This window comes from Gopherus evgoodei, chromosome 6 (assembly GCF_007399415.2).
Source record: "Gopherus evgoodei ecotype Sinaloan lineage chromosome 6, rGopEvg1_v1.p, whole genome shotgun sequence".
Lineage (NCBI taxonomy): Eukaryota > Metazoa > Chordata > Testudines > Testudinidae > Gopherus > Gopherus evgoodei.
In genome coordinates this window covers 45,345,195-45,362,879 of record NC_044327.1, presented here as the reverse complement: position 1 = coordinate 45,362,879, position 17,685 = coordinate 45,345,195, and the positions used below count along the sequence as shown (strand labels likewise).

The 17,685-nt window shown below is 38.3% G+C and overlaps 1 protein-coding gene across 5 annotated transcripts in view; it reads left to right on the top strand.

Moving 5' to 3' along the window:
* HNRNPK (heterogeneous nuclear ribonucleoprotein K) overlaps positions 1-17,685 on the top strand; it is a 23,921-nt gene extending 6,236 nt beyond the window's left edge. For 4 of the 5 annotated variants that reach the window (XM_030566644.1, XM_030566642.1, XM_030566643.1 and 1 more), the window contains 11 exons: positions 1,227-1,270; positions 2,243-2,315; positions 2,895-3,008; positions 3,809-3,937; positions 4,853-5,160; positions 5,347-5,401; positions 12,555-12,605; positions 14,887-14,908; positions 14,987-15,069; positions 15,500-15,669; positions 16,425-17,685. In XM_030566644.1, the coding sequence (XP_030422504.1) occupies positions 1,227-1,270; positions 2,243-2,315; positions 2,895-3,008; positions 3,809-3,937; positions 4,853-5,160; positions 5,347-5,401; positions 12,555-12,605; positions 14,887-14,908; positions 14,987-15,069; positions 15,500-15,669; positions 16,425-16,458 (1,083 nt within the window). In that variant the 3' untranslated portion in view covers positions 16,459-17,685. The remainder of the gene's footprint in view (positions 1-1,226; positions 1,271-2,242; positions 2,316-2,894; positions 3,009-3,808; positions 3,938-4,852; positions 5,161-5,346; positions 5,402-12,554; positions 12,606-14,886; positions 14,909-14,986; positions 15,070-15,499; positions 15,670-16,424) is intronic. The other variant, XM_030566645.1, reaches the window with a different exon arrangement.

The window sequence follows — 17,685 nt, the reverse complement described above, 5'->3', positions numbered from 1 at the left end:
TTAATTAGAAATATTGACAGAGCTTAAAACCCTTAATTGCACCATTTCCCATATGTGTGAATCAATTATAGTATTACTGAAAACCATTGCAGGTGGCTGGCTTAACCCAATGATAGATGAATATTTTTTAAACTTCCTTTTTTAAAACTGTCCATCTGTTCTTACTTTAACAGCTTGCACATGAAGCACAAAGACATTAATGTTAAGAAGATTGCATGATTTAAATATGGGTATAGAACAGCATAGAAACATTTTATTCTGTAACTTGGAAGATTTTAAATGATCATGATTTATCTACTATTCACATTTTATAGTGGGTTGACTCTTGTGATTAGACACATGTTCAATATAAATGTTCTATAAAATGTTTATAAAACTTAGCAGCATTTAAAAAGAAATTTCATTAGTTTACACTCTTGTTTTTAACATCAGGTACGGTTTCAGCAGTTTTTCTTTCTTGAGAAACACTTTGTTAAACACAGTATTTGGTAGTATATCATTTCACAGTTAGATTTGTCTACATTTTTCATTAGATTGTTTAAATTTTAAATATGTAAACTGGACTTGTAAAAATTGTGCTTGAAATTGTTCATAAACAGCAACTAGAATTGAAAATGGTCAAGAATCATATGTGCATTAACTGACTTCTTTGGCAGCTAATGTTTTTATTAAAGGAAAAAACAAATCCAGATATCATATATAATTATCTGGAATAATAACTTTCCCAGTTTGCCCAGGATTTCAGTAATCTGAATCTCAACAGGTTTTGTGTCTACCCTCATGAGCCAGCCTACTACTGAAACATCGTATGCTAAAAGTAAAAAGTAGTATAGTTAGATCAAGTAACTCATTTTAAGGTCCATAAATGTTAAGCCACAGTCAATGTAGCAATCCGTTATTGTGTTAGTCTTCAGAACAACTTAATCTTGTTTCATTAATTGAGAGTAATGAGTATAGTTTGTATTAAATTAAAATTTATTGCTTTTCCCCCTTTTCCCTCTCCTTGTTTTTTTGGCCATATATCTCCGTTGCCCATGTACTGGATCGACTTGCCCCTGCGTTGCCCATCATGACGTTGGCCCATCCGCCCCTGAACGCCCATGTGAAAACCCTGGTTGGCTATGCCCAAAAATGTGCTCGTTGCCAAACGGGTGCCATACTTGACAACTTCCGATTGAATGCCCATGCCCAATGCCAACATCCACGAACGCCAATGACCAATGCAGTACAATGCCAGTGTTTCAGTCCCAGACAGCAGTGGCCCCGAGCGGTATGTCCCAACAGTTTATGCCTCACTGCCTGATTAGAAAGAGAGAAATGTATTTTATTACCTGCCTTTTATATAATTAAATAGTATCCCCTTATAGACGGTGTATTGTTTATTCAAGTTTTCTGTCTTATTTTCCCCATTAAGTCTTTTTGTCACTGAACTTTTACGTGAGTTGCCCACCCAAACAATCCACTAATTTTATTTCAATGGAAGGAGCACAGCTTCAAGTGTTGCATATTCGCTGCATTGTAAATCAAATTGTTTCAAAATAGTCTCTCGCTCTGTCTTTGTGGCCCACCTTGCTCCCCCAACATTGCCTGTTCATAATTTTTTCTGATGAAATGCTAACTCTCTGGTTCACTTTCCTTCACTTCTCATTTGTGTTGTCTTTTTATTTATTTGTGTTGTCTTTTTTATTTATTTGTTGGGGGGGGGGTTGTTTGGTTTTTTTGGTCTTACATTGTGTTTGTTTTCTTGCAGAGCCCCATTAGTAATTTCTAACTGGTCTCATAACCTTACTCCGAATATAATGTTCACCACTTGCATATCCCCACTTTTCCTATGAGAAGGTGTGCCAGTTTTACCAATGTAATAGCAAGGATATCCTGAATTAGTGGTGGTGGGGAACACGAATATTCACTTCGACTTTCAGTTCTGCGTCAGTTTCTTGCCCACTTAATCTGAGCCCTTCCAAAATCCCATTTTCTCTCTTGCTCTGTCTTTTGCTCTGTCTCTTGCTCTCTCTGCCTCTGCAAGACCTATTCTTAAATTTATCATGTGTATATATTGGGCATAAACAAAGATGCATGTGTTGTAAATTCAGTAAACAGGTTTACTTTAAGTGGGGAATACTGTAAATTCTACTCCCTGTAGTAAATTTGTTGTTTGAGTTCTGTGATTATGAATGCAAAACTTACTTCTACTTTTTTCCCCACCTTTTCTTTATTATCTGGCACTTGTGGCCTTTGACAGCATATTGAGTATAAGTGCAGATATTGAAACAATTGGAGAGATTTTGAAGAAAATTATCCCTACCTTAGAAGAGGTATGCCTTTTTCTTCTATTTGCATCTTCAGAAATGTAAAACATCAAATGACAATTCTGTCTGTGTTGTTCTTTAAATTAAGCTGCTTTTAATTGATGGAAGTGTTACAAACTCTTAGTAAGTATCAGTAATTTAAGAGATCAGTTTTTGGATTCAGTTTGACAAATTGCATTCTGTTACAGCAGAAAAAATCGTTTTAAGGTTTAACATAAGTCAACTGTGATCTACAAAAGTACAAGAATTTGGTACTTCACCGTTACTAAAATGCTTCCAATAATCAGGCAAAAATGGACATTGAGAACTTTCCTTCCTAAACACTTCATTTTACTTGCTCCGGTTCTGATGTTGCAACATGCTATCTTGACCCCATGCAGTGCTGCATGGTTCTTAAGTGGTTATGTAGTCAAAGCAAATTAAAAAAAAAATTTCAGCTGTTATTGGCCCGCTGTAGATCTGTTTAGAAATTTATAAGATCTGAAAGAGTCAGAATAGCACTATGCTAAATATTTATACAAGAAATATTTATGCTATATTTTGCTGATCCTTTTTTGTGTACAAATTTATGAACTTTTAACACAGTACCAGCACTACAAAGGAAGTGACTTTGACTGCGAGCTAAGGCTGTTGATTCACCAAAGTCTGGCAGGAGGAATTATTGGCGTCAAGGGTGCTAAAATCAAAGAACTCCGAGAGGTATCATCATTTTCCCCTCTGTTATCCAGTTTGGTTTCATAAGCTATTTACTAGTTTTGTATTTATAGGTGGTTCCAGCATGGCAGGGTGCATTCCTACAAATTGTAAAATTATAGTTGCTTAGAAGATTCTAATATTTTTCACACACTGCTGTTCAGTAACAATTTTTTACCAGTAATACCTAAATCTCTAACTTTTCATATTGGTGTAATGGTTTTTATATACAAAAAAATGTTTTTTCTTGTCTGCTGGTTTTAAATTTATATGCTGATAAAACCAATCAATCCGTTTACTTTCATTTTAAACCATTAATAATTGAGATGTATCATTAGCTCTTCAAGATAGATTGGTATAATTTAATTACTTGAGTTTTTTGTATTGTATAAAATAGTCAAATATTTAATATTTCAGCTATAAAAATACTAAGCTTTTTGATATTTCTGTACCACATTAGACAATGACCTACATTAAAAGTTAAATCTATCCTATCATTAAAATGAATCTTGAGTTACTATAACTGAAAGATGAGAGAGGAAAAAATTTTCTCCTTCAGTTTATGCATTTGACAATGTTGTGTAGAATTGGTTTTAGACATTGGCTGGGGAGCTCAGGAACCAAATGTACCTGAAACAACTAAGAATTTTAATTTACTAGGTTAGGTTGATCATATCTTGTGTGTACATCTATAAAACAAACACACACTCACACAGAGATATTGTTGGCTTTTTTGTTAGTTTCCTTGATAAGCTATTAAAGTTGTGGTTAAGTACTTCTAGTTGAAATGTTTCTTTTTTTAACAGAACACTCAGACCACCATTAAACTTTTTCAAGAATGCTGTCCTCATTCCACAGACAGAGTGGTGCTTATTGGTGGAAAGCCTGATAGAGTTGTGGAATGCATCAAGATCATCCTGGATCTTATATCAGAGGTAACATGTTTTTAGATTAACTTATTTAAAGATCAGTATTGTGTTTGTAAGGGGCCTAGATGTTTTCAAGATGGGGCATGACACTTCAGTCTTCAGGGTTACAATTCTATTCTAGCATATGGAAATTATAACCAAAAGTTACTGTTTGGTTATTGATGCCTTGTGTTTAAATAAGTTTCAGGCCGATTCTAAAAAACGTTCTCTTTTTACAATAAAAAAAAAATGCAGTATTTCTACCAAAAAAAAAAGTCATTGGTCCCCTTTTCTTGTGTACTGAATGATATAAAGGGAGTCCGGAATAGAATAAAATCAGAAAAGAATGGGCACAGAAACTGAATTACTCTCTGTTCCTTGAGTGGTGTCTCCAGCACAGTTGAACTTCATAGGAAGCACATTAAGGCTGTTATCTACACCTGAGAGCTTACAGCAGTGCAGCATTGCAATTCAGGTGCACCGCTGTAAGAGCTCTCATGTAGCGGCTCTGTGGCAACGAAAGAGATCTCCCCTGTTGGCATAATTAATCCACCCTCAGTAATCAGTGGAAGGAGCTCTCTGTTGACATGACGGTGTGTACACTTGTGCTTATGCCAGCATCATTTGTTTTTCAGTGGGATGGAACATTCACACCCCTGAGCAACATAGTTTTTCTGACATAAGTGGGAGTGTAGACATTGCCTAATAGGGAAGTTCATGCTCGTACTGCCTCTTCTGTTCCTGTTCTGTGGCTAAAGTGAGGACATGCCAGGGTTACTAGATGTACTTTTCGCAAGCATGATACGTATCAAAGTGTACGGGGATAATTTTCCAACTCTTTTTAAATTGGTGATTTAAAGTATTGTTTTATACTTTCGTGTATTATACTGAGGTATATTAATTTTAACAGTCAAATGTGAAATGTCTTTACTTTTGAATTAGTCTCCAATCAAAGGACGGGCACAGCCATATGATCCCAATTTCTATGATGAAACATATGACTATGGTGGCTTCACAATGATGTTTGATGATAGAAGGGGACGTCCTGTAGGATTTCCAATGCGTGGAAGGGGAGGCTTTGATCGAATGCCTCCTGGTCGTGGTGGGCGTCCCATGCCTCCATCAAGAAGAGATTATGATGACATGAGCCCTCGCAGAGGGCCCCCTCCTCCTCCTCCAGGTCGTGGTGGCAGAGGTGGTAGCAGAGCACGTAATCTTCCTCTTCCTCCTCCTCCACCTCCTCGTGGCGGGTGAGTTGCTGTGCAAAGATATACAAAATTATTCCAAAGGGTAGAAATTGTTGTTTTCTATTTGTGCTTCCTGTGTTCATTGTAGATTATCAAATTGAGTTAATAATTTTGAACTAAAATGTGACCTTACATAAGTGAAAATACTTAAGTTACAAACCAGTTCTGGGTTTTTTTTCTTCATTGTAGAGATCTTATGTCTTATGACCGGAGGGGCAGACCTGGAGACCGTTATGATGGAATGGTAAGGATTTTCATTTATATTGTCATTTACCATGTGTTCACCAAAAAACCTATTTTGTTTGTTCGCTTTCAAGAATTGCCTCTTCAAATAACAACTGCTCTAGGATATGTGTTTTTGTTTCTCAAAGTTCTAGAAAGCAGGGACCCATCAGAACAGTGCAAAAGGAACACTTCACAGCCCCTTCATGGAAAGGGACATTTAGGACTGAAGCTAAAAGGGGCATACACCCCTGCCTCAGCCAGCTTGTTCTCCTGCTATTGTCAGCTGTGGTGCTCTTATCAGTTTCAGGGCTTGGCTACACTTTCAAATAAGAGCACATTAAAGCAACCCCAGGCGTCCTAACTCTTCTTCCCCCCCACTCCCCAACACCCTGTCACACCACACCACACACCCCCCAATCACCCCCACACACCCATTTGAAAGGCATGTTGCAGCCACTTGCACGCTGGGATAGCCACCACAATGCACTGCTCTTTGTGGCTTTGCAAGAGCTGCTAATGTGACCACACCAGTGCTTTGCAGCTGACTATAAACACAAGGCAGCAATTTTCCTGCTGCGGTCTCCAAAGGCTGGCTTAATTCGCAGCGCTCTACATCTGCAAGTGTAGCCATGTCCTAAAGTCTCCACTAACTCGCCTTTTTGTCCTATCACCACATGGGTGATACTAGACCACTTTATCTTGAATCTGTGTTAACTGCCCACGCTAAACCATATGTTAGATATTGTAGATAGCTGAGAAACTGTTAGGCCATGTCTACGCTGGCAAGCTTATGGCAGTGCAGCTGCATGATCACTCATGTAGCCACTATGCTGACTCGTCAACATAAACCCGCCTAAATGAACAGTGGTGGCTGTGTCGGCCGGAGAAGTTCTCTTGCCCTCAGTGTTGTGTACATGTTCCCTAAAAGTGCTCCTCACAGAAAAGTATCTAAGATGTTAAGATCTAAAGCTATTGGATCTTTGTGGCTTCATGTATTCTGAAGCTTCTGGGACTTATTCATCATGGCTTCAGAAAAAGTGATGTAGTGGTACCCTAACTTAAGGTTGGGGCCATCATCTGAGAGGTGCCATTGGTCCAAGAATAATTTTGCGTTAAAAGGCAAGCCAAATATGAGCATTCAGATGGTTTGCTGCTCTCTATTTTAGTGTGGTTGGATCCTGCTGCAGGTATTGCACATTTGACCCCCAGTGCAAGTCTCAGATGTCAGTTTCCATTTTTCTGCAGATTGTCACCTGCCTCCGGTTATCTTGAATATCTTATCACTCATGTTCTTCACTTGATTCTTTTTTCCTCTGGATTGAGAGTTCAGGTAAATTCCAGAGGTACCTGGATTTCAACTCAATCTGTACTCCAATCAGAATTTTTAAATTTGATGTTTCATGATGGTTTTTCCATACCTTCTGTCTCTAAATATACCCACAAACATCTAGTTCAATGTTTCTCAAATGCGGCCACAGCCTCCTGGTCAGTGATTTGAGGGAGCGGGGGACAAAGTGGCCTCTCCCCAGGGCCCTACCTCCCTCTGGCGGGAGACAATCTGGAGGAGTTAGTGAGTGTCCCACCTTCCTGGGAGTGGTGGGGTTAGGCTTCAGTCCTGGAGTGGCGGATGGCAGGATTAAGCCACGGGGCTTCGGGCTGTGTCCCCAGGCGTTGTCCCTTGTGTATGGGGCTCTGTTCCCTGGCTGCGTGGTGGCGGGCTCTGTCCCCGAGCTTGTCCCCACCCCCCTATCACCTCTGGCTCGTGCTGCCTCCCCGTTGCCCATAGCACCGACTGCCTCTGAACCCAACACCACATCCAGGGCTTAATTTGGCCCCAGCCTTACTGGGGCTGAGGTAAGTCTGCTGTGAAAAGTGATACTAACAAACATACAAATACTTTTCATAGCAGACTTACTTATAGCTAGCAAGTCTAAAAAAACCCCAAACCAGCAACCCAAAAAAGCAAAAGAAACAACAAGAAAAAAGACAAGACTGTTCAAAGTACCTTATTTATGTTTTTGTTCTGTTTTGGTCCAGTAAAGAATAGAGAGAACAACAAAAAACCCTACATAGATAGATTACTATGATTTGGACATGTATATGGAATGGGTTACCTAGGGAGGTGGTAGAGTCTCCTTCCTTAGAGGTTTTTAAGGTCAGGCTTGACAAAGCCCTGGCTGGGATGATTTAGTTGGGAATTGGTCCTGCTTTGAGCAGGGGGTTGGACTAGATGGCCTCCTGAGGTCCTTCCAACCCTGATATTCTGTGATGTATATGTGCATATTTAATTGTTTTTTTCTAAAGTTTAATTAAGTATTTTAGGAGAAATTGTCATCGGCCACCAGCAAGAAATGTGTTGTGAGAACCCCTCATCTAGATTCTTGTTTACATCAGGAAAAATTAGATGTGTGATTTTTACCAGTGATTTTGAATTGTGCTAGGAAGTATGTGCTCTCACAGCCATTTTCCATGAACTTCTGTTGTTCTTCATAGTTTGTCAGATTTTGTCAATACAGCCCATTTGTTTCATGGTCACAAGGAGCCTGATGAACGCTAGGGGACAAGTGAAGTCCATAGAGAGATTCCTAGTCTGTCTATCCCAACAAAAGTTAAGATCTTTTCTATAAGATATTCATCTTTCTTGTCTAGAGAGTGAGGATCGAAGAGTTCACTGAGATGCCTGGGGTATTTTCTGTCTTGACTGCTAGAAACTCTGATATCAGTTCTTTCCCTTATTAGATCATCTTTTCTTGTATTAAGATTAGAATTGACCTGTTCAAAGTTATCTGATCACTGGATTAGTGATTATAAGGCAAGATTGAGCATAAACTGTCAGTCTTGGGTGGTTTTTTTTTTTTTCATTGCTTCAACATTAGATGGTGATGACCTTGAGGGTAGTTTTAAGGCTTCTTGATCAGGATTTCAGAAAATCTGGAGTTGGAAGTGTCTTTAACTCAAGAAAAGACTTAAATGTACAGTCTGTTTTGGAATCTTCTCAGAACAATTCTGTCTTTGCTTTTTAGTGACAGATTATTGAAATCTCTGTCTTTGGTTCACCCCTGCATCCATAACGCCTGTGGTGAAGAATCTGAATAATCTGCATCAAATCTTCTAATGTGGCTTTTGCATATTCCCTTTTCTATCCCATTCCTGGTTCGCTTTTCTCCATGTCTGCAGAAAAATCTGGAGCAAAGGAAGTTAGGAAGAAAGGCTTAGTCTTTGGCTACTAGGCATTAAATTTTGCTATTTTTCAGGTCATTGTTTTCTTACAAATTTTCTCCCAGGCATAATTATATCTGTAATATCTTCTATTTGATTTTTAAGAAAGCTAAAGATCTTTTTGCAAAATTTCAGTGCATATTCTTTGACAGCATTAAGTGATGATAGCTGCAAAGGCTGTGGTTACCTGTTAAATCTGCATAGACATGCACAGGTTGAGTCTACAGGTCTTCTAGCTGGTATGAAAATTATGTCCATTAAGGGTTGGACCCCTTTACTAAAACAAAACTACACTAATGGCCTAGCTGTTCAGGCTGTTAGTCTTGATTCAGAAAGAAACATTCACAATAGTCATCCACTGTCACAATAAATTTCAGGTTTCCTCCTCTTAAGACTTGTTGTGGGGATGTGGAAAGTGTATATCAAGGCTCATTTTGGGCCTTGGAGATGAATCCCTGAGGTAACACTGATCTAAGGTATTGTTCTCTACTCTGTTGGCTCAGTCTGGAACCTCAGAGAAGGCAGTAAGTTTAACTAGACATGCCTTTTTCTTCTCTGTAGCTCTTCCATGTAACATAAAGTTGAGCATACTGATCTGTGATGTTAGAGTTCAAGAAAGCTATGTGATCCAGTTGCACTCCATCCTTAGCCAACTCTTCGAGACTTCACAACCTGCTATGGCAGGAAGTTACTGTCCTTAAGTAACAGGGAAGTAGAAATTTCCCAGAAGTATTGAAGGGAAGAGTTTCCTCTTGTAATCGTGAAAGAGTTTTCTGCTCTATCCTGCATCTTCAGAAACTGAACTAATCAACAGATGCAAATACCAGATGATATTGTCTTCCATTTGACAACCTCTAATCTCATGTTCTCAAGACTGGTTTTCATATTTTGATCTGTCTGAAAAGACTTCTGGAGTGATGTGTTTATTTGGATGATTGATGGAAGCACAATCTCTTCAAAATATTCTCTTCACATAGTAATGTTTTTTATTATGGACTCAAACATGGAATAAGCCTAGAAAGTCCACTTTGTCCAATTCAAGCCAACTTTTATTGGGTGTCCTTTGATTGTTTGGTGACCTAAGAGTTGCTCTCAAAACAAGTCTAAAAACTTGAGAATGCATCTTCGTATCTTAAAACAGCTGCAGAAATCAGCTCACTTCTTTCCGTTCCCTCAGATTACAAGATTAATTAACTTTTATGATCACGTATACTCTGCCTAGAACTACTGCTTCCCCAAAACAGATTGAATCCATTTGCTGTTCTCAGGGCCAGCAAAAATTCTAATGTCCCAGCAACCTCAACTGTACATGTGTGTTTGGGAAGTATGGTTGTATGTAAAATATAAAGATGCTGCTCTTAATTGGAGGCAGAGCCTGTAGGAGTTAGTGATACATAAAACATAAGATCTTCCCAGCTGCCTTTTCTCAACAGGAAAGGACAAAATTCTCTGGCAGATATCTGAGTCTCAGCAGAACCAATATGAATATAGTCCCTGAAGGACTCTGGTAAAGGCCCTCTTCAGAAAGTAGGATCATGTTTATATAAATCTACTGACTCAAAAGACAGCACAACATTATTCTAATAAGATAGGAAAAGATACAACATTCAGATGCCATGTGGCTGGATGGAAGTGAAGCACACAGGAGTGCTTGTTTTTCTCTGCCACTTTTTTCCTGTTACAAGCATGCGTGATATTATTCTCTTATCCCCAATTTGTGCTCAGCACTTTCGGTGTCAACATTTTCTACAGTAGTCCCAGCTCTCTTGTTTTAGAACTATTGGATTTTCTATCCAGACTGAAGGTAAATAGATTTGGTAGTTTGAGATCTTTTTAGGTTCGGTTATGACTCGAAAACAAAGTGTTGTTTTTTTTAATTTTTGGTTCTCCTCACTTAAAATCCGTTAAATTGGAATATTCAAGTCTATTTTCAAGTATATATTGCTATTCAAGTATATATTTTCTATATTCAAGTATATATTGCTAGTTGTGCAAGCCGTTCTGTTTAAGAAATTTCTTCACAAGGAAGACTATAAAGGACTGATTTGTGCTGTCTCTAGTTACAGAACCACTGTAGACATTGGATTTGAATCTAGTCCAGGCTAAATAGAGTTGCCTTCAAGCCTATAGAAACAGACTGGCTTTTAAAAATCTGTTTAATGTAATCTGGGACTGCAAACACTTACATGCTAATGACTATTGTGACTGAATGGTGTCACTACAGGATGGAATTAATATTAGCCCCTCCCACCAGTAGGCCAAATTTTCTTAGAGACCACCCCCAAATGTCCACCTGCTATAGCTGATGAGTAGACCTGGTGCAACAGGTAGTTTTTCTCTCCGCCTCACACCCCATTACTGAACATTTCTCTTTCAGCAGAGCAAATACCCACTTTCAGAATGATCACAGCCCTCTGTTGTTCTCAGTGTGGATGAAGTTAAGCTGCCCTAGGGGAAGATGGTGGCCCCTGACTGCCAGTGTAGGGCACCACCAATCCCATTGGGAGTAATGGGGAATGGTGGTCATTTTCAAATAAGTCATTTTGTTGATGGCAGCTTGACTTCCAGTGGGTTTAATCAACACCAGATTTTTTTATTTCACTTTGAGTGAGTTAATTGCCAACTAAGTCAAGTTTAACATATTAAATATTAGCGTAGTCTCTCTCTTGATATTGATTCCATGCTACAGATGTTTAGTCTTTGCCCTAAAACACAGGGCAACAAGCAGTTTCTTGTGGAAAATTATTGGTGAGGCTTTGCTGAAGGAGGAATTTTTCAAGTTGAAAAATAATGACAAAACTGTACTATTATTCCTTTAAAAAAAATTTTTTTATTTATTTTTAACTTTTGAGTACTAAGCATCTTAAAGAACCCTTTAACCGAAACTAATTAAAGAGTTTATTTCCGGCATTTTAGGAAGTTTATTGTGTGCCCAAAGAGTGATATAATTTCAGGAAGGATGTGCTGTGAGGATGTAACACAGTGGTATTAGCCCTGCTTTAAGTACTCAGACTTAGCTGTGGAACCACAAGCAGCACTTGTGTGTAAAACACAACTCAGAGATAACTGAGTCTTTTGACAATAGATGTTTTATGTGAATCTCAGGGTCAGGAACATAGTCCATAAGTGGGGAGAGGGGAGAGTAGGTTGCACCTTCAGCACAAGTGAAACAATTCTGAGTGGGGACGTCTTCCATTGTTTGCAGTGTTGTAGCCATGTTGGTCCAGGATAATGGAGAGACAAGGTGGGTGAGATGACAATACCTTTAACTTGATTATCTTTTGATGGTGAAAGAGCAGGTCCTGAAGAACTCTGTAAGATCTAAAGCTTGTCTCTTTCACCATCAGAAGCTGGCCCAATAAAATATTACCTCTCCTAGCTTGTCTTCATGAGTAGGGATACTAAAGTAAGGAGGAAGTACAGTTCCCGCTCTGCAAAAAGGAGAGAGCGCTTTAGCTTCCCACTCTTCATTATTCTTCACTCACTATTGAAATGAGGGTTCATCAGGCGGAAGAATCTGAAGTAAAAGCATGAGGATTTGGTGCTTGGGGGTAACTTCTGCCAATAGGTGGTAAAGGTAACTCAGAGTACCCTATTTGTCTTTTGCGTCCTTAACAGGAAAATCTCTGTCCCATCCAAAGGGGCAGAGAATAAGTAATGATGAGCCATTTCAAGCTCCCCCCCTCCAAAAATAAAAGGGAGAGCGCCCTGCCACTGGCCAGAATCTAGAGGAAACCGAGTGACCCCTTTGGTTCCTTCTCCCTTTTCAGTACTCTGTACTGGGGCAGGTGGTTGGGAGCGCAAGGGTATTCCCATACACATCTCCACCGTGTGTGTGGGTGTGTGTACACGCACACCTTTGTTGGGTTAGATATAGGTCTGCTTGAGGACATGGACTCAGCTACATTTCTCTTGTCCCCATTCTCTCCCTTTACCATGTCCTGTCTCGCAAGATGATGCAATGTCATGTGGATGCCTGTGATGACATACAACCACCAGAATTGGTGAGTGAGCTCCTTCTTTGCTTTTTATTTTAGTCTGCTATTATCACTGCTTCTGAGGGAGTGCCTTTTTAGCCGGTTAAGGATGTCCTCCTAAGACAATGAGAAGGACATTGGGCAGTTCTTCAGTTTAGGTATAGCCCATGACAGGCTTGTTTAGTACACCTCTACCTCGATATAACGCTGTCCTCAGGAGCCAAAAAATCTTAACAACATTATATCCAAATTCGTGTTATATCAGGTCATGTTATATCGAGGTAGAGGTGTACTGTGAAGATATAAAAACCTGCCATTTAGCTCTTTGGCTACAGATTCAAGCAGGTATATTCTTGATTTGGCATTCCTGTTTCTTGAGAGCAAGTGCTGCAGTTGCTGGGCTTTCTTTTGGGAATTGTACTACCAATTAATATCCCAGAGTGCAAATGTCCAGAAGCTTTGTCAAAGGAGATAATGGTAAAGAGACTCTATCTATCGTTGTTTCAATATCTTGCCTATTTAGATCCGTTCTCCCCTTTTGCCCCTCTTTTTTTAGTCCTAACATTTGATCCATGAGGTGCTATTACTCTAGCACATCACTTGCTGCATTGCAGAAATGTCCCTTATAACAGCACTGTTTGTGCTTATATCCCACTGTGTATGAGGCAATGTACTCTAACTCATTAATGGTAAGAAGCTAAATATTTTTATTGGGTTTCATTCTAAATTTTAATTAACCCAATTTTAACATTTTCATATTACATACACTTATCGATAAGCTTCTTTATCAGGTATGCATTGTTTGATCTATAGCCTTTGCACTATTAGAGTGTACAGATAAAAATATAAAATCATAGCCACTGTACAGGGCTTCATTCAAAGCTTTCATTCTCCACTCTTTTTGTGTTCCACTGTAAGTTCTATTATGCTGCATTGATAACTATTGCTAAGTAACATGATTACACCATATTCGTTGCTTAGGAACAGATGATTAACTGAACACTTGGTTCTAAATAGCTTCCTTTTGACATAGTTCTCAAAAAGGACCAGAGGTAGCAGGTAAATGCGAGATTATTTTAAGGAGCAACTCAATTAGAAATTCTGCAAACCAATAACAATTCTGCATATTCCCATATTTCTGACTAATTTACTGAATTATTATTTGAATTTTAATAAGTATCCAAATCTATTTAGTTTTACACGTGATAAATTAGAGGAGTCAGTTAAAATATGTTTAATCAGGAAGATTGGATAATTAAGTGCATAAGGTGAAGAAGCACTGTAGACATCAGGTGAACTGCCATGGGAGTAGTGACAGGTTTCTGCACAGATTGTGCTCTGATTCTTTTTAACACTCTTCTATCCTAGATTGATGTGGGGGCAGGATGTTACATTGGGCTATGTACTGGGGCTAATCTTAAAGCACTGCCTTACAATTGCCACTTGATTTTTGCCTAGACCAGTGGTTTTCATGTGCAGTTCTCTATGGGTTATGTGGGCTGCATGGAGTCACATGGGTTACAACTAAATGCCAGTTGGGCTGCAAGCAGCCCACAGGCTGCAGGTTGAGAACCGTTGGCCTAGACCTAGGCAGAGTGAGAGGAGGGCTGATGTGATCCGCAGATTCAATAACAGTCACATATGGGTTCAAAAAAAAAAATTGGGGGGAACATGAGCTGTCGTCATACCAAGTAGTTTAGGTGGCTTTGAAATGCTGAGCTTTTCATTTCTAAGTCTGGTCTTGGATCAGTAGGTCACTACTGTGAGATGTCCAGTTGGTTGCATATCTAAATATCATTATTAATTCACATTCTTTTGTTAACGTACATATTCAGATCCTTGTAGTGAGATAGCAATGATAACTAGATGTATCTTCCAGAGTAGGGCTGAGATACATGGGCTGGAAAAATTGTGCAGAGCTTTCTGTATATGCTTCTGTGGCACTGTGTTTTTCTTTGCACAAAATGGGGTTAGTCTTCAGATGGTATGTCTACACAGCAAAGAAAAAAAACCACGGCTGACCCAGGCCAGCTGACTTGAGCTTGTGCTGTGCAGCTGTTTCATTGTTCTGTAGGCTTCCAGGCTTGGGCTGGAGCTTGGAAGTCTACAGAACAACGAAACAGCTGCACAGCCTGAGTTCGAGTCAGCTGTCATGGGCCAGCAATAGGTTTTCTTTGCTATGTAGATATACCCATAGTTAACAATTCAGCACCTTTAATGAGCGCTAAGTACATTTGCTACAAAAGTTTGTCTCATCTAAATGTTTGATTCATTACATAACACTGAGCCTTTTTCTTTTTTCCTATAGTTTGAGGGTGGGTCTGGATATGGTAAGTTCATATTCATAGATTTTTATGCATAGCTTATTGTTTGGTATTATAAGGACTTGATGCATACGTTTAAATCAGACTATTCTTATGCAGGGGGTCGTGGATCATACGGTGATCTCGGTGGACCCATCATCACAACACAAGTAACGATTCCCAAAGATGTAAGTATTTTATTCTTTTGTAATTTTGTAATAACTCTCTCTAAAACATATTCCCCAGACTATACAAATGAATCAAAAATATTTCAGATGCTTACCTTTTTCTTTCTAAACTGTACACATTTTTCCAAACTACCACTCTTCACTTATTGGATGTTCATTTTGTCCCTTCATTTTATAAAAATAATTAATAGTAAAATTTAGTATTTTACTGATCTTGAGTAATGAAAATAGACTAGTCAGCTTGATTATTTTTTTTTTGCTTAGTCAGTTTGACTGTTTCTCACACATGCTGAGAACAAATGGTGGCCACAAGGGAGCGGTTTCCATTGGCAGTCTTAAAAATCACAAATACTGAGAGTAATACCTTGAATTTTGTAATTGCTTTTACAGAGAAATGTCATATTAAAATGTGACTGACTTTTTTTTCTAGTTGGCTGGATCTATTATTGGGAAAGGAGGTCAGAGGATCAAACAAATACGTCATGAATCAGGGGCTTCGATCAAAATTGATGAACCTTTAGAAGGCTCAGAAGACCGGATAATAACTATTACAGGCACACAGGATCAGATACAGAATGCACAGTATTTACTGCAGAACAGGCAAGTTGAAGTTTTAATGTTGCACTCCCACTAAATTCTAAAGCTCTTCTTCTCTATTTTAATGATGTCGCTTTTAGAAGGCAGGGTTTTAAAAATATCTATATTAGGACCTGACTTCTACACTTGGTAGTTTTGCCTTTATTCTCCTTTTGTTCTCCATTCTTACTAAAATGAAGACACTCTCAAAACTAATCTTGCTGGAAGACGCCTTAACCAAGCAGTCCTCTCATTTCTCTGGTGAAAACTGCTGCAAAAACTACTTCTAATAAATTATATAGAGCCTGTAGAAAATATAGAAGATTTCAGTGGATGTTGGTCTAGTTCTGTGTGGAAGACTAGTGATTTTGTTGTTTTTAGATAACTAAATCGACAACAAATCGCAGTCTGCCATATGGCACAGGCCATGCCTCTACAGGACAAGTTGAAAACGATTGGTGCTGTTAATGCAGCATTTCACACCTTACTGGCATTACCTTGTCTTTTCTGCCAAGTATTAACAGCTTTAGGTTTAATGTGCTTAATTCTTCTGTATTAACATGTTGGCTAACTAGTAAATATTTTGTGATAATTGACTTGAATGTTGGACTTTAGAGTACTAATGCTTAAATGTGAATTAAACCTTTAGTCTTTAAAAATATGCAAGTGTTTTGAGAACTTGTTGTTTTCAATTTTTTTAAAAAATGTGTGTAAAAAATTTATGCAAAATGTATGTTCAACCATTCTAATACATGCTTTTTTTTCTTTTTCTTTTATAGTGTGAAGCAGTATGCAGATGTTGAAGGATTCTAATGCAAGATATTTTTTCTTTTTTATAGTGTGAAGCAGTATTCTGGAAAGTTTTTCTAAGACTAGTGAAGAACTGAAGGAGTCCTGCATCTTTTTTTTTTTATCTGCTTCTGTTTAAAAAGCCAACATTCCTCTGCTTCATAGGTGTTCTGCATTTGAGGTGTAGTGAAAGCTTTGCTGTCCACCAGATGTAATGTTTTAGTTCCTTACAAATATAGGGGGGGAAACGGGGTGGCGCGTGAGACTAACATTGGAATTTTGAAGCAGCAGCAGAGAGAGTGGTTTTTATTTTTGTTAGTTGGTGGTAATCTGTAATGTTTTTCTGTAACTATTGTGAACACCCTGCTTTATGTACACTGTATTTTTTTTTTGAAGGGGGAGAATATTAGTAGTCCACATGTTCCTGACATCCATTCAGAGCAGTGTGCAGAATGTAATGCTCTTTTGTAAGAAATGTTTTATGATTTTTAAAATAAATTTAGTGAATCTATACTTGGTTGTCATTTTTTTAGATATTCATGAAGGTAATATCTAAAGTCGATGCTCTTTTTTGCCTCCCCCTCCCCCCTGCAAGAAATTGTAATTGAAAATTGCTGTTAAGTTCTTCTGCTTCTGATATAGACGTGTGTTTTGGCAAATTAAAGGATATTGATGAAAATACCATGATTCAAAGCTTTGCTGCTTGGGAATAAATTGCAACATATGCAAAAGTTGGGTTGGGTTTGGGTTTGTTGCAAGTGTTTGCCCCTATTTACCTGATTTGCAGCACATTTGTCTATATTACTGACTGTATGTGAATAAAATCTTTAAAACCTTGTGATATCCGAGTTACAATGGTAGATTCCAGCTGAAGTCTGGTCATTGACAGCCTTGCTGTATCAAATAACACTGTTATAGAGATGAAAGACGGTGTACCTCTAATAAATACATTTTGAATGTTTTCACATCTTTCAATTGTATGAGGTAGACATTTTTAAATGGCAATTTGATAGATACTCTGTAACTTGTACAAATATCCTGGTTTTTCATTGTATACAGGCTTATATGAAACACTTGTATTGTTTCCCTGTTGAATGTTGGATTATGTAGGAAACAGTTGTGAGAAATTCAAAAAATGGTAAAAGTACCTCCTGGATATCTCATGTACCTTGGCATTTGTATTGATAGTTTACAAGTTTTAATTTCACTTCCTAAATAAAAATAAATTGAAAAAACGCACCCACCTTACAC